General features: G+C 35.7%; 4 protein-coding genes across 5 annotated transcripts; 2 read left to right on the top strand and 2 right to left on the bottom strand.

The window, feature by feature from the left end:
• Nucleotides 1–4,620, top strand: LOC120332651 (oxidoreductase NAD-binding domain-containing protein 1-like). Its single transcript, XM_039399947.2, has 7 exons — nucleotides 1–205; nucleotides 1,945–2,008; nucleotides 2,329–2,484; nucleotides 2,799–2,951; nucleotides 3,033–3,172; nucleotides 3,595–3,691; nucleotides 4,073–4,620. Exons 1-7 carry the CDS (start codon nucleotides 150–152, stop codon nucleotides 4,340–4,342), a joined length of 936 nt encoding a protein of 311 aa, XP_039255881.2. The 5' UTR covers nucleotides 1–149; the 3' UTR covers nucleotides 4,343–4,620.
• Nucleotides 3,810–6,360, bottom strand: LOC120332652 (translational activator of cytochrome c oxidase 1-like). The gene is made up of 5 exons (XM_039399948.2): nucleotides 6,099–6,360; nucleotides 5,654–5,766; nucleotides 5,455–5,582; nucleotides 4,963–5,134; nucleotides 3,810–4,571 (listed from the first exon to the last, which is right to left on the bottom strand). Exons 1-5 carry the CDS (start codon nucleotides 6,352–6,354, stop codon nucleotides 4,320–4,322), a joined length of 921 nt encoding a protein of 306 aa, XP_039255882.2. The 5' UTR covers nucleotides 6,355–6,360; the 3' UTR covers nucleotides 3,810–4,319.
• Nucleotides 6,361–6,421: 61 nt separating this feature from the next.
• LOC144411623 (U6 snRNA-associated Sm-like protein LSm1) lies at nucleotides 6,422–7,105 on the bottom strand. The gene has a single exon (XM_078119538.1). It carries the CDS (start codon nucleotides 7,003–7,005, stop codon nucleotides 6,598–6,600), a length of 408 nt encoding a protein of 135 aa, XP_077975664.1. The 5' UTR covers nucleotides 7,006–7,105; the 3' UTR covers nucleotides 6,422–6,597.
• A 3,174-nt stretch (nucleotides 7,106–10,279) lies between these two features.
• On the top strand, nucleotides 10,280–15,843 carry LOC120332650 (COX assembly mitochondrial protein 2 homolog). 2 transcript variants are annotated; one of them, XR_013479945.1, is made up of 3 exons: nucleotides 10,280–12,176; nucleotides 12,348–12,419; nucleotides 15,337–15,843. XR_013479945.1 is itself a non-coding variant. In XM_078119316.1 (3 exons), the coding sequence occupies exons 1-3, from the start codon at nucleotides 12,096–12,098 to the stop codon at nucleotides 15,430–15,432; spliced, it is 249 nt and encodes an 82-aa protein (XP_077975442.1). In that variant the 5' UTR covers nucleotides 11,383–12,095; the 3' UTR covers nucleotides 15,433–15,843. The 2 variants fall into 2 exon arrangements, 1 of the variants encoding a protein (XP_077975442.1); XM_078119316.1 differs by having other exon boundaries at nucleotides 11,383–12,176.
• The last annotated feature ends 663 nt before the right edge of the window (nucleotides 15,844–16,506 follow it).

The raw sequence follows: 16,506 nt of genomic DNA, 5'->3' as shown, positions 1-16,506 counted from the left end.
AGAGTGAGGTCATATGTCAAAGGTGACAAAAGCACCTATTTATCAAGTTGCTTTTGAGTTTGTACTTCGATCTCTCGTCCGTAGTGTATAATACTTGGTTCTCTTTCGTTGGTTGTTGTTCTCGTTTATTGTTATTGATTCAGGGAAAGATGCTCTGCAAGTTTACTCGGAATTGTTTGAGATTGGCAAGGAGACTGGATTGCAAGTAAGTATAGGGTACCGGTACTGCATACAATAACGGGTGTCTAGCGCTGGTGCCATAAGTCTGCAAGGGTGATTTATTAGAGAATTTGTTCAGGCGCACTCACTCAGAAGTGAGTAAAAATAACTGAAACTGCTAAAATGCCAAGAGGTGATACCGTAAAAGCGCCTAACTTCGGACAAAATTACTATATTTTCGTCAATAACTCGGCCATTTATTGTCCAAACGGTGCCAAAATTGCTCGGTAAAACATTCGTGCGGTAATTTACATTCCCTGCAAATTTCGGTTCAATTGGACTATTTTTACTATTAAAATATTCGATATTTCTCGCCATCTGACCGTTATCCTTCACTGCCCTAACTTCGGACAGTCATTTTCTTCACTGCGCAACCGCGACGCACAGAGAGAAAGAGAGTTCCGATGCGGATGACGTAATCACGTCGTTGCGTGAAGATAAGACGCTCGATCGTCGTCGTAACGTAACATTGACGTCACGACGAAAATGCATTATTTGAAACTTCCGTCGTCCTATGTTTACATCTTTCGTTCGTTATTTTCGATACTTCAGATGAGTATAATAACACGTTAGTCATTTTAATCAGGAAATGCATACGTAAATATATCTGATGCAAACCGTTTCAATCCACAATGAAGTATTTTAACGGGCTTCTATCGAAGTCTTTGAAGTATTAATATTCTCGACGGATAGCTTTTTTTTATTCTGCGCGGTTATCTTTATAAATGATAATTTATATCAAACACACGGTAAATCCGATTGTAAAGTTTAATTTAAAATTCAACTTAATCTTGTAAACATGTAGGTCCCGTTTATTTGTTGGAGATTAAATTTATTTTTAATTTCGAGTGAATAAAATTCACCCAGGCCGTATTCAATAACTGTCATTTCGACTACTAATCATAAAAATATGGTTAGGTCAGTGCACTGTGCCATATGGACGTTGGAATTATCATAGTTTTATATATTCGATTTTTAACGTCATCGATTAAGTGTGACATGTATTTTCATTAATGTAATTTCGGCATATATTCATACATGACCGAACAAAATACAAAAATATTACATTGGAACGCCGTCTTTATCTTGACGGAAATTGTCATATTGGCTCCGTTGTGTCTGGCGTCAAAATTCATTTCCGCGACGCAGTGTGACGTCGTGTCGGAAGTGAGCGAAAAATAATCTACGTGAGGTTGACGTAATTTTGACGCTGCGTGAATTCTTAATATTCTTACGGAATTTATAATTCAGAATTTTAGGTTTTATTCAAATCTCGTACGACATCTTGCGATCACTCAAATAAATTATATACATTGATGTCGCCCTCTACCGAATGATGGTATTTTGACGATGATAGCTTCAGTAGGAGCGACGCTCTGCGCCGTTGAATGCCGGGCAGTCAATTTTCGGCAAAATTTCCGTTTTTTTACCAAAAAAAGAATTATGCAACATCAAAAAAGACGAGAATAGATGTAGATATAACAGCGCAACCTATAAAATTTAAAATTAGCAATATACGGCGCGTTTTAGCCAAGATATGGCCGTTCAAATATTTTGTCCGAAGTTAGGCACTTTTACGGTACAACTAGAGAAGTTTATTAATATAATTAAACAGAATCATACTGGTATACCAACACCTTTTATTTTGGTTAATATCATAAATTTTGAGATAAAACTTTTATAAATTGGTTAATTCTATGTTGAAGGACATTATTCAAATTTTAGATCCAAGGAACCGAAAGTCAACAAAAGGGCCCATATGCAAGCTTGGTCAGAAATTAGACAGAAGGTGAGATTAATATGAATTCATAGTTAGATAAATTATTTTGAACTCTGCCATGGTGAGGAAAAAAGTACAACATGGGTAATCCCACCTCGACATAGAATGTAACTAAGAAACATGAGATACTTTCTAAAATCGTGCTTTAAGCTTGTGATCATACATAGTGGTCTTGCGAGAAGAGTTTTTTGCATGGAGAATAACCGACATGAAAATACCTCTTTAAATAAGATAATACTAATGTTTCAATTTATCCACAGATGCAAGTATTTGTTTTTTATGATTTGTCGTATTGATACGCTAAACAAGTCTATACTATCCATTAACAGAGTGACAAAACACGAGATCATTTAACACGTACTAAACATAGTTTTCGACAAGAACAGATCATGAATGCCACAGTCGTTGATATTGAAAAATTATCACCTACAGTGAGAGGAATTAAGATGAGTGTATCAACAGGTTATCAAAATGGAAACTTCAAGGTATTTAATATTGTTGTTGTAAAATAAGAATGACAATATTATATTGTATATGAAATACAATTCATTATTATTGAGTGGAATTTACTCCTACTGTTTCAGATTGTATTAGAATATTTCTGTTTGTCACTGCTTACATAATTCACAACACCCTGGTTGTGGTGATGTGTGTGGGATTTGATCCATAGACTAGCCATTTAATCACTTGGCCACACCTACTTAAATAATAAAAACGATTGTTTTTTGTCGAATTATTTTCATTGATATATTCTTCTGCAATAGGGATTTAACTTGCTACACGATATCTTGATTTCCAGGCTGGACAATGGGTTGACATGACTATACCAGGAATTTCCACAGTTGGGGGATTTTCAATTTGCAGCTGTCCAAATGATCTAGAACAACATGGTATATTGGAATTTGCTGTCAAATATTCTGATCATCCTCCTGCAAAATGGATACATGAACAGGTAGGCGAAGAAATTGAGATTTGAACTTTGTTGGTTTGACCATTTCAACTCCATCCGTAACAAAACCTTTTCTATCAATAGTGTCATGTAGGTTCAACTGTCATTTTGTGCTTTGGTGGGGATTTCTATCATGATCCAGTGGCCGAAAGAGATGAACATTTACTGTTAATATCAGCAGGAGTCGGAATCAACCCCATCTACTCAATTTTAAGAGAAAGAAGGTAGGTGTCTTGATAAGAGTTAATCAGTATTTGGTAACAGGTTCTTACATATTTGCTGGTTTAGCAGGTTTGTGTTTAAAATTCATTTGCTTAAATGGATTAGCTGGCTGAATCGTATATCAAAACACGGCGCTACAGAAGTGTGTGTACCAATATGGAGATACCTAATTTTGTTCGCCCACTTTACATCAAGTTGTGTAAAGGGACTGAAGCCTATGGGCAGGGGGTATATTCTCTAGGCTAACACAGACAGTCCCCCGGACTCGTATTGGAACTAAAATAAGGAAAATCGGAATGAAATTATGGCATAACCCTAACCTGGTACAGATAAACCAGTTATTACACATACATAGACTCTGTTTTGTACCTGATATTTCCTAATAATTAAAATCATGTTAATTAAATAAATTGGTATATTTCAGTGCTTTTCTCAGACAAGATCCTCAAAGGTACTCCGATAATAAAATCTCAACAATGCTGCTATACTGTGCAAGGACAGCAGAGGAACTACTATTTAAGGTTAGACTTTCATGATATTAATTCCGTCTGATTACTAAGTACTTGACTGCAAATAAGACAATTTTTCCAGTATTCCATAATGGAAAAACTCTCCAATTCTATTAATTGCAACACCGTATATGAATTGAAACATATAATGTAGCAGAAGATCACAATTTTTGGCGCTCAAGAAGTGTATGTACCAATACGAAGGTAACTAACTTTGTTCGCCTACTTTAGTTGTGTAAAGGGACTGATTAGTATGGGCAGGTGGTATGTTCATTTGGTTAATACAGACAGTCCCCGAACTCGTTAATAGAACTAAAACAAGGAAAATCGGAATAAAATTATTGCCTAACCCTAACATGGCACACATACTAGGGAGTACCCATTTTTTTGCAGGATGAAATTCAACACATCTGCAGAGTAACACCTAACACAGAATATGAACTATTTGTCACTCAAGAAAATAAATTACAGCAAATAGAAGATGAAATTCCTATTCATTATGGACGAATATCACAAGATCATTTACAAAGAACGGTGAATTCCTTTCAAAAGAGTCCACTGTGTTATATATGTGGTCCACCTGGTTTTATCGATGCAACAGTAGTTAAATTAGAAAATTTAGGGCTTCACAGTGATAATGTTAAATATGAGAAGTGGTGGTGAGACCATTTACATTATGAAACATATCTATAAATTCAAACTTCTGTGGTATTCTAGCATCCAATTTGGTTAGTGTTTGATAAAATAGTTTTGCAGTTGTCAAATCTCGATCCTCTAAGTCGATGTATGAATTTGGCACATATTCAGTTTTGGATTGAAATATTATCAATTCATTTAGATCTGTTTCAATTGCTTCTTCAACCGTTTTATGCCCAGACTCGTTGCATGTGAACTGAAACAAATTGTTGAATTTTATGCAATATAGTATTTATATGTGCAAAGATGTATCTATGAAAGGGATAAGTGAAGGGTTGTTGTTTAATATAATAAGGGAATTATCCAAGTAATTCAGAGAGTCTTGTCGGGGCAAATTACAATATAAATCAGGTATAGCCAAAATCGAATATTGCAGAATAGTAAAGTCAAAAAGAACACAATATATTATATCTCTATTTTCATGTTAATGAAATTAATTTCTAAGATCACGAATTTAATGTAGCCTTGCAAATTGGCGCATCGTAAACAAACCTGGTATCGCATTGTTTTAGTTGTATTTACTGTAGCATTTATACCTACTTCAAAACAACTACTTGCAACAAACATCATTGTGATCTTTTCAATACCTTTAATAGACTGCCTTGGTCATCACTCACAATTTCCACATCCTCTGCTCCAATCTCTATAGCAATTTCTGTTGCTTTTTCTTCGGTAATTTCATTATCTTTAATATGTCCAATGTCTGTGATAATAATCCTTTTCCGGTCGAACTGTATTTGAGAGTCGGAAACCAATGAACTGAAAAATAGTTCTTTTACTTTTATTGGGAAAATAGAGCTCCAAAAGAATGCAGCATTTAAAGTAAATAAAAGTAGAGATTAACTTTCATCTAAATCGTGCTTTACAATCCCGGCACAAACTGTTATTTTTGCCAATCGATTGTGATACGAGTTATGCTTCCATGCAATGGAGATGTATTTGAAAAGTCATCAGTTTCGACTTCAATTTAACAACAGTATTTGAGTCATTCTTATGTGTAATATTGTTAGAAAGCTTGAAGAAAATGAACAGGGTACATGGCATAGAAGGGTTAAATCCATTCGAAGAACAAAACTTACAATTGCGGTAACATCTTTATTGCAGACAACATTGCAAGCTTTGCATTATGCTTCGCAGTTGATCCGCAGATAATAAGATATGTTGAATGGCCTGGGCCACTGAGCGCAAAAGAAAATTCTTCACTTGCCTATAAAAAAGTATATGTATAAATAAAATGATATAAATAAATATCCCATGATGCGGTAATGTATCACTTGCCTGTCTCGCTGATAGAGCTTTATCTATACTTGACTTCATCATATTTGCCTTTTTACATTCTTGTATTGCAGCAGCCAACTGCTTATTTTTTTTTGGATCATTGCCCCCTCCCTCTGAAAAACATGGGATTAGCTTAATTTCATTATCATCAGGTCTGCATATTACGCAAGAGTATTTGTTTATCTCCTTGTTTAAGCTTTTCGCTCTGAACAAGGCAAGTACAAGCAACACTTATATCCAAGGAGCTGATATACCAGGATCCTACCGGTTTAACATTACCTTTCGAATTGATTTTACACTGGTTTGGTCGTTGGAATGGGATTTGAACACGAAATGCATAACCTGCATTGCCAACGCGGTTTACTAGAATTAGCCAGTGAGGAATAGAATGGAAATCTGAAAACCTATGAGTGCTATGACATGTTATAGTACAATCATTTTTTACCTCTTATTGCGATTTCCAATCTACGAGCAAGATTCGAAAACAACTTTGCTTTTGCTCTCTCACCAGACTCCTTAGTGCGTCTAAAACTATCATAAAACATTTTGCCCCCATGGCATTGATTTGTCATCCCAAGTGCTCGAATTTGTGAGGAAAAACATCCTGATTGGAAGGCAGTTATAAAAAGGACTTTTTGCGTTAGCAGTGAGGGTACAGCCGCTTTAACGAGTTGGCATGTAAGCTTGATTATGAAAACCATATTGAAACTCTTCCAAACTTGAAAATGTTGCTTCCATTTACATTGTGATTAAAATTCTACTGTAATATCTTTGAAAGAAGAGAATATTTATAAATAAAAAGACTACTAAAAAGTAACGAAATTTCATTTCCAGCATGTTTGGACCTTCACACATAATTTTCATCTGAGCAATAGCTATATGTTACGCACACAAACACAATCATGATTGACAAGATATTATAGTTTGTTAAATATCTGCTGCGCTTAAAATGCATCATCCTGCTGTTCAACATTCGAAGAGAGTCCTCTTTCTTTCATTGCTTTCAATTTTGCTTTTTTCTCTTCCATATGCTCTTCTTGTTGTTTACGCTGTGCTTGCAATATTTCTTCAACAGACACTTTTTCAAGGTTCAAGTCACTTTCATTGTCCATTTCTCCATCTACTTCTCCAAGGAGAACAACATTTTCACCTCGGACAACAAATATTCCTCTTGGTATATCACCATATTTTTTACCGACATGTATTCGCTCAATAGTCCGGTGAATTACCAAGTTAGCAAACTGATCAATGCTTCGTAATATCCCAATAAGAGTTCGACCATCTCGCAAAACCACAAGTTGTTTTTTATCAATTTCTTCAATCAAGCTTGCTGTTCCAGGCATATAATCCATAATTACACTAATATGCCTGCATCAGATATTAGATTTTTAATACTGTTCACAATACCAGCATACAACAGATTTCCCTGAAAATACAGAAATGACACTTAAAAATGAACCTGCTGACAGCAGTCACAAATAGGCATCTTATAGGAATGAAGGAAGGATTTACATATTTATCCCAGGGGAGAGGAAAGCCAATAAAACAGCTTAGTCATATGGCGAATCACGGCCTCTCGTAGGGTTACCGGTCCAGGTCGGGTATGGGATTAGTTAGCCAGTTATTTGTTTTCAGAAGCATGAACTTGATGGTGGCGGAAGCCGTAACCGACCAGTGGTTACGTGAACCACCCTACGGCGGTGGGGAGTCTAGCATTCACACATGATCATCCCCGCATGGGATTCGAACCTGCGAATTCACGAAGGGTAATCAGAGATGCGGTGGCGAGCGTATTCCTAACGCTTAGCACGATGCGCCACACTGCTGAGCCAAATAAATAAATATTAATACCTCTTCGGGTACACCTAGTACAACTACAAAATACCCACGATATAAATATAGCGGTATAAACATCTTCAACACTTGTATAACAACAATGTATCACAATAATTGGCAATTACTACAATTAAGACTAGACAAATTATGACTAGTAAAAGCACTGGAAAGGACATTAGATAATTATGGTACCCTCGTACCCAATGGTATAAGAATAAGTTTATTTCGACTCCATAATCAGCAAAATAAGCGATAAAAAATAGATGAAAACAAAAATAACTGATTATAGAATCGGGAGAGTGAACAAAACTTTGAGTAAGGTTTGAAACTTACAGATTTTAGATGGAAAGGTATTGATAAAAGAAGTAGTACGTTTTCGCTCACCCAAAAGAAAAAAAATTAATTAGGGGAACGCACCCACACACACAATCATCGAGACATGAAACTGTCGGAAGTGAAAAAAGGAGACTTAAAATCAATTAAATGGTATTGCTAACCAATTGAAACCACAAATGTCGAAAAACAGACTATCTAATTTTCTTCAATATCGTATTTGGGACGATTATATATGAACGAACTTCAAACAATCTCCCATTTCAAACAATTTAACCAGGTGCTTTTTTTCAATTTTAGCCCAGTCTATCCAACTATCGCAGCTTTTTCGTGACTGATTTTGGATTGCTGCATCTAAAATAAAACTGCTCGGAAGACCGCACTGAGTGCTGATTGATCATTAAATTATTTCTGGCTGACCGGTCCCTACCCGACATAGATTCACCGTCTCATCGGTCTACTTCTCTGTATGAAAATATGTGAATACTATCCTTTACATTTTACAACCGGTTCCCGTACATTTGAACCCACGCTTTGCACCTGCATATTATTGCACCTATGAAATTTTTTTTTGTTTTACATATATTTGAACCCATGCTAACCCTAACCCATGGGTTTTAGCATCCGGATATAGATTGAACCCGCGGGTATACGCATGGGTTCAAATGTACGGTCACCTTTACAACCATGCTTATAACCACCGACGGTGTCGGAGAGCTCAGTCGTCAGTCTAGCAGTCCTCTGGCATATAATTACCGGTGTGCGCAGGGGTTTAGAAATGCTAGAGGTCATAAGTACTAGACTTATATGCAGATACAGAGCATCCCGAGGAGGAAGAAAATGGGATATACCGTACCGGTACCGGTACAGTAGCGTAGGTATTGTAGGCTACCGGTACCGGTACCTATTTTTTCTAACTGCCGGTATGAACATTGTCCTACTGCAGTACCATACTGTCCTGAAGTAAAATTTTATGACAAGTCTCGCTTTTTTCACTTCCGACCTTCACCTGACTATGTCACCCAAAAATTACATCATTTCGACGTCACAGTGGCGTACGGTAATAAGGCCCACCAAAGTATGCGAATGGTCGTCCAAAGCGCGCAGACGATCACCCGAAATCGAGCAAGCTATTTCTCTCGTTTTCTCAAGTGCAGTTTCAAGTATTTTGTGGCGTCTACAGCTGCCGCAAAACCATGGCGGGATTTCCAAACCACGGCCACTAAGACCAAACCCACGGCGACTGACTTTTTAGCTGCCACAAACCAATAGCGAGCTGCCGTGGTTACGGCAGCAAATCGAATACCACCAATTTTACTGCCGTAACCACGGCAGGTCGGCTGTAATAGCAGGGCTGCCCCTAATCTGCTGATGGTGATAAATATTTGGTGAGTTGGAATGTTTTTCTTATGGATACAGTTTGGATGGATTTGGGGTTAGGGTTAGAGTTTAAGTAGATATAATTTCGCATGATAAACTAAAATATGGTACCTAAATTTGTAAATATACCGGTAATAGCGCCATAAAACCATGGCAGGAGACGGCGTGGTACGTTCGTGGCAGGAGCTGCCATGAAGTGGTAAGAACTGCGCCTCCGTTTTCTTGTCACAATTATCACGATAGGAGAGAGATTGCCGGCTTTAGCGAGTTCGTTATCGGCGGCGCAGATGCCATTTCGGACGATCGTAATCATACTTTGGCAAGCCCTACTGCCCTATGACATGACTGCATGATGGTGACGTAATTTTTGGATGGCATAGTCAGGTGGGGGTTGGGCATAACATATGCAAAATTCGTTATGATACGCCAACTGGAAGTACTTGTGGTACTAAACTATACTAGACCCGATGCTTGTATGTGCGTGCGTGCCTTAATTAGTTTTAATACTTTTGGGTGAGTGAACATGTACGGTACTACTTCTTTTATTAATACCTTCCCATCTAAAATCTGTATGCTTCAAATCTTACTTGAGGTTTCGTTTGCTTTCTCGATTCTATAATCAGTGTTTTATATTTTGTTTTTATCAATTATTTTAGGTCTACTGCTGATTATTGAGTCAAAATAAACTTATACTTATAATCAAGATTATGCAATACCGTGATGATTTTTCCAATTACCGGTTGGTTTCAGAAGAAAAGACGATATTTATTATATCCTACCTCAGAATGGATTTTCCTCTTGTCACAATCTATGTTTTTGATGAGCGGTTGGCACATTGCAAGTACCTTATTAGATCATACCTCTAATTACTGGATTACCTTGTGTGGGTTCACAAATTCAAATCTTGTAGGGTGTAGTTGGGTATAAGAGAATTGCTGGACGCATGCCATTGCAGGGTGATTTAGGCATAGTTGGTGGATTGCAGCTCCCTCCACCATTAGGGCCGGGGTTTGTCATATGATAAGGCTATCTTATCGGCTTCCCTCAATATCCATGGGACAAATATAAAATTCCTATTCTATTACTGTATTATATTTATAGTGAATAATCTCAAACATTCTATAACAGCTCAATTGAATATTTTAAATACTGTAAATCTTCATACTGTGTGGATGAGAGCTACCTCTCACAATCTATTTGTATTTGGTCAAATTTCATCAAAATATTAATGTCACCCCGACTTCATGTTTCGTAAATTTGCTTCTGGTATAGTTTGGAGTACACTGGGAACTAAGAATATGGCAAATTTGTCAAATAACAACTCATGGAAAGAAGGAATTTTAAGAAAACGAAAAGGCAGAACTCCTGATAAAATTAAACGATTTAAAAGCAGTGCCTTCAGAAGATCATCCATCGAAAGGGAAAAACAATGTGAAAAAAGAATTTTGACTGAACCAACTTCTTATTTTGCATCGAAACGATTGAGACTCTTGTCAATTCAAAGCTCAAACCTTGCTCTTGCGAACTGCAGGATCTTAGCAAAACCAGAGCAAAGTGATAGAAAAAATTCATCTTTGTCAAATATACTTGTTGCACTTGATTGTGAAATGGTTGAATGTCAAGGTGTCACTAATTCACTGGCTCGTTGCTCAATTATTAACTACGATGGACAAACTGTACTTGATTTGTTTGTAAAGCAAACTTTAAGAGTCGTTGACTATCGAACTCCTCATAGTGGAATGACTAAAAAACTACTGAATAGTGACACTTGCGTTACCTTCCTAGAAGCACAGAAACAAGTTAAAAAAGCCATTGAAGGGAAACTTGTTGTTGGACATAGTATTCATAACGATCTCACTGCTTTAGAGATGAGTCATCCGAAACAACATACAATTGATATTGGTTATGGTTCTGCAAGAAAATTAATCGACCAATACAGAGAAAAATACTCATTATGTTTAAATAGATCTTCTTTGAAATTTTTTGCAAAACAGTTGCTCGATCGAAAAATACAACACAATCGCCATTGTTCTGTAGAAGATGCAACTGCCACGTTGGATATTTTTAAATTAGTTGAAAATGAGTGGCTCGCAACTCATAGGGGTGTTCTTGATAGTTTGATTTTGCAAGAAGATTCATATTTTGAAGATAAATATTGGCCGAGCCATATCATGAATGAATGATAGGTTATTGTTAACACTACAAATTAATAAATTCCATATTCACTTGAAGTTTATTAAGGTCATATTTAGTATAATTTTACATCAATTCATTCGTTTTAAAATTGGTGTTCACTCATTTACTCCATAGTTTATGTTTGTATTTGATTTTGACAGTCGAATTGTATGCATACAATATATCATACCTACAACCCAGACATGTTATTGGAAAAATAAGAATTGTATCTAGATTGCAGTTTGCTCTTTTAAGCAATGAGTTGTTTTCACACCTACACTCAAAGCAAAGCTCTTGAGAAGCAGTTAACAGATATGTGAAAATATTTTCTGAGAACTGGAGACTTTCTCATCAAGCAAATGGCAAAACATATGTTTTCCGCATTGTATATCATATTTATATATATCTGTGGTGTATGATAGTATTTGAAGATTGGAAACAAGGCTGTTAATGTGGAAGTAAAAATGTGTGGCCAGTATTTTTGTCTGGTTAATAAATATTTTATGCTATAGGACAACTCTTAACAAAATATGCATATCAGACTTACCTGAGTTTAGACATTGTACTTTGCATGTATACATTCGGCAAAAGGAGTTTTCACTGTTAGGAAATTGTATTTTCTGTTTTCATTTATGACGTTTCGTGAACATCAGTTTCCAAGAACTGCCAGCTAAAATTTTTGGTGATAAGTTTCAGACTATTCATTTGTTATATAAAAATGCACCCAAATCTTTCCCCGCATCTTCATACTCCAGAATGCAATGAAAAGATCTATGCTCTTTTGATGTGCAGAAAACAGGTATCTATTATTTTGTGATAAATACAATACAGGACCATTTGGTGATTCATTTATTGAGGTCATTAATGGCTTAAAATTTTGGTTGAAAAAAATGATAACCAATAAGAATAACAGGAAAGGTGTTCATAATATTTATTTACGAAGTGACAATATTCAAATTTTTATTTTCAGCATCCGTTCAAGCAATATTTTGGAGCATGTAACCGTGCTGATCATGAGATGTTAGCTTGCTTCAGGAGGGAGGTATGATAATAGATTCTTACGGTAGTTTATTTTACAGACGGTAATAATATAAATGAATTAAATGTTACTTGGATGCCTTTTTGTAAATCCTTTGTTGGGTGTTTTAGAAATAACTTCCTTCCAAAATTGCATCAGATGGACAGACTCGAGCATAGATTGTATTTGATCTTTGATAGAGAAAATTAATCTAGGAAATTGTATTAATTATGAACCTTTCGTATTTTATTTTAAATAAGATACTTTTCAATAACCATTAAGTTTTACATTTCATAACAATGGCATTAAGAATCGGATGACAATTTTCGGTTTCTTGTCTTTGCAAAATTATGGACTCTTTCGATCCTTCACGTATATTTGCGAACCCCTTTTAATAAACTAGTCAACAGATATATAAATGGTCCATATATGAAGCAATGTTATCAGCTCGTAAAAACGGCTTTGAATTCAGAGAATGTTATAAGATGTCCTTCCCTCAGAAATTTCTTGTTTAAATGAGATTCTCAGAATAAACAGTGTCAATCTTTATGTTAAATCCAATAATCTTTTGAGAAAAATCTTGCGTTAACCCATAACCTGGTTTCTATAGGTTCCAGTATGGGGTTTACTAGGGCAGTGGCTCCCAAACTGTGGGTCACGACCCCGGATGGGGTTGCGTGAAGATTTGCCGGGGTCGCCTAATTTCTGTCAAACATGCACACATAAGTGACTAAGAATTGGAAGCCGGTAATTGAAATTTGTTTTGGTCGGCAATTAGGGTTGCCAACTATGAAAATTCTCAATAAAGGACATAGATTACCATCATCATTTATTTTGTAACTTGCAGGAAAGAACAATATAAAACAATTAAATACAAATTATATACAAGCTAAAAAGATATATTAAAAAATTTTCATTTGTTTTTCATTTAATGTTTATTTAACATTGATCCAATCAAGCTGCATTCTGTGAACAGTTTAGTGCTTTGAATCGTGTCAAATTTTTTTTTGAATGAGTGCAACTTCATCAAATAGGTCAAACATATTCAAATTAAGTTTGTTTTTTAGCTTCAAATGCTCTACAATTTTTATTTTTACAAGTGTCTGATATTTTGGAGAAAGTTATTGAACTAGAATTCACTCAAATCTTGGAGTGTTGCCACTTGCCATCTTCGGAAAATTAATGTAAAATATTTGAAATTGTTAATAAAATTGGTATTTCTTGGCTATTTGCTATTTGTGCCATACCAAAGCGAAATTAAAAAGAATAATTAAAAAAGAATAATCGGGCAAAACGACGCTGGAAAAAATAAAGGACAATTATCATCCTAAAAAGGACAGGGAAAAAATCTCAAATATAGGATTGTCCTTTGAAATAAAGGACGGTTGGCAACCCTATCGGCAATTATCGTGAACTTGTCTAACTTGGATTTTAACTGGATTTTTCAGCAATAATTTGGCCATTTTTCGTCCAAACGGCGCCGAAAATGCTTATTAAAACTTTCATGTAGTGCTTAACCTTTCCTGGTGGTCGGCAAGTATTTGTTTATTATTTTGTGCAGCGGAGAAGTTGAATGGTGTACTTGGCAGTCTAAATTGTTATCTGGCTTACTATCTTTTTGGTAGGGAATATATGTTAACAATTTTGGCATCATAGAAAACTAGAAATCGAATGCTGATTCTATTAGCCTAGGTTGGCTATGCCAGATAACTAAATATTAATGTTATGGCCCAACAATATAATTCATGCCGGGTGTTTTTTGCAACCAGCAGTATTAAAAAAAATGCTGCCTAGATGTCAAAAAAGTTAGCAATTACGCTCCTGTACCTCACATTTGGTAATCAATCTATCTGGAGTTATTTTGTAAACATGAGTTCGAAAAGAAAACTGACGAATTCCAGCAGATTTCAAACTGGATGTGGAAGGGAAAATACCACAATGCTTGCTTGATATGTCGATAAGTTGTGTCTGTGACGAAATAATATAATTTGAAACGACGTTTCAGAATCTTGTGAGCAATGAGCATTTCACAAAGCATTTGCTGAAGCCTTTTTTCAGTTCTGAAGAGTTAAAATCTTACGCTAAATTTAGATATAAAAGGACTTTTTCATGATAAACACTGATCAATGTGTTTGCACAATAAAAGTGTTTGTTTGGCTATTCCTTTTGTGGCCCCTGGAGCCGACAATCTTGGATCACCCTGTTCTAGCATAATAAAAAGCACATATAATATGTGATTTCGTACACGTTTTTCCCTATTTTACTCTCATGCTCTGTTTTATTGTCGAATAAATAATAGAGCAATCTGTAATATATTAACATTGAACTTAAAATAATAAAGACACTGATAGACTATGCTAAATAAGATTTTAAATTTATGTATATTCAGAAGCAATCTTACTATTTCCGAAGCATGCTATTTCCGCTTCCTTACAATCTACCACATTTTATCAAGTTCGTCTATGTTTCGCCAATGATTCGTTATAATTCTGATTGAAGAGATATTTACATCATGGTTTTCATACGATGCCATGTGTTTCCGAATCTTCTGAGGATTTCCGACGCATTGCGTTCGTATATTTTTTTGGGCCATTGTTTACGTCAACGTCCACTTGCAGTCGATATACATTGTTCCCGTTGAGGCAATCAAAACCGATATATTGATTTTTGAAGTTGCTGAACGTTTTCAGTTGTGGGGTCGCGAGTATATGTAGGCTCTGATTTTATGAAAAAAAAAGTTTTGGAACCACTGTACAATGTGTACTAAACTGCAAGTCCTTTCTCCTTGTTTACTTTCTTGTATAGGTTCGCTTGATTTATCTTTTCACATGAGCAAGGCAACATGTTTAAAGTAGTTTTTTCCTTTCATCTTATGCATGTAAACCCCCAACTTCTTTTGGGTCTATTGACCACTGAACTAGTATTTTGTTTTTAATCTCAGTTGCGGGATAGAAGAAAAGCAAACTATGAAATGTATGCAGAAAGAAAGAAATCAAAAAAGAAAGTAGATTATGGAGAATGGAATTGGGATAAATAATGAAAGAAGTGGATCTGCAGATAACATCATAGTGGATTGTTGCACTTGGGAATTTAAGCTTGGTTTGATTCTTTCACTGTGTTAATTGAAAAACTCTGTCAACTGCTGTTCATGGCCCAATGTACATTCTGTGGACTGGTAGTTTTGAATTTGCCTCTTGGCTGGAATGACTCCAAGAACATCTTTAATATTGTGTTTAATCTTAAAATTGCTACAATGGAGTGGGTATTTATATCACAAGAAAGGTTGACGACATAATCTACAGCCCGCCTTATCTTGTTACCAGTTTTGGGTAATTACCAGGTCAATTAGTAACAATTAATGCATGATTGATAGAAACCACAATGAATATCTTATTGGTTAAATATTTAAAACACTTTTACATCTTTAGTATGCAAATATTATATTTTCCAATATGCACTGTGTGATTTATTTTATAATTGGCGGATGCTCGTCCTATTACTTAGCTTTATATGTTTATCTCTATGGATGATGCGTATTCGTTGCATACTTGGAGAATCCTCCTAGAACAGTCTTATAACTGAGCAATGCTAAGGCCTGCTTAACTGACGAAAAATACATGGGATTATGATATGTACCGCTTTGGATCTAAAATGCAAACTGTATTCATCGAAAACTACATCATATATTGCGAATTCGATTTCCTGCAAAGGAAGGAGCCTCTAGGAATTGTTTTAGTAAGTCAAATATTACTTTACTCCTCATCAGCATAAGAATAATCATAAACGATTAAAAATAAACTTAATTTGAGCGTGCGTACGGGTGTGGAAAGTTTTGGAGTAAAAGAGTCGTAGGCTTCTCGAAAGACTTGTCGCGCTTGTACATGGGGAAGTTGTATATATGAGGGGATTTCGTCGCACCTCGAATCCGAGCAGTTGAATTTCAGTTTGAAGACCTGATACATGCTCTCCTGCACGAATGTCACCATACTCACCTTGACTGGTGACAGGTTAGTTTTGGCGGACGGCTGAATAGGAAAATCGCACTCCGTCATATACGGAATTATTTGATAACTAATATGACCCCCAAACAATATTTTTCGATCTGTTTCGT

Source organism: Styela clava, chromosome 13, assembly GCF_964204865.1.
Source record: "Styela clava chromosome 13, kaStyClav1.hap1.2, whole genome shotgun sequence".
Taxonomy (NCBI): domain Eukaryota; kingdom Metazoa; phylum Chordata; class Ascidiacea; order Stolidobranchia; family Styelidae; genus Styela; species Styela clava.
The sequence above is the reverse complement of the archived record's forward strand: the minus strand, read 5'-3'. Positions and strand labels throughout refer to the sequence as shown.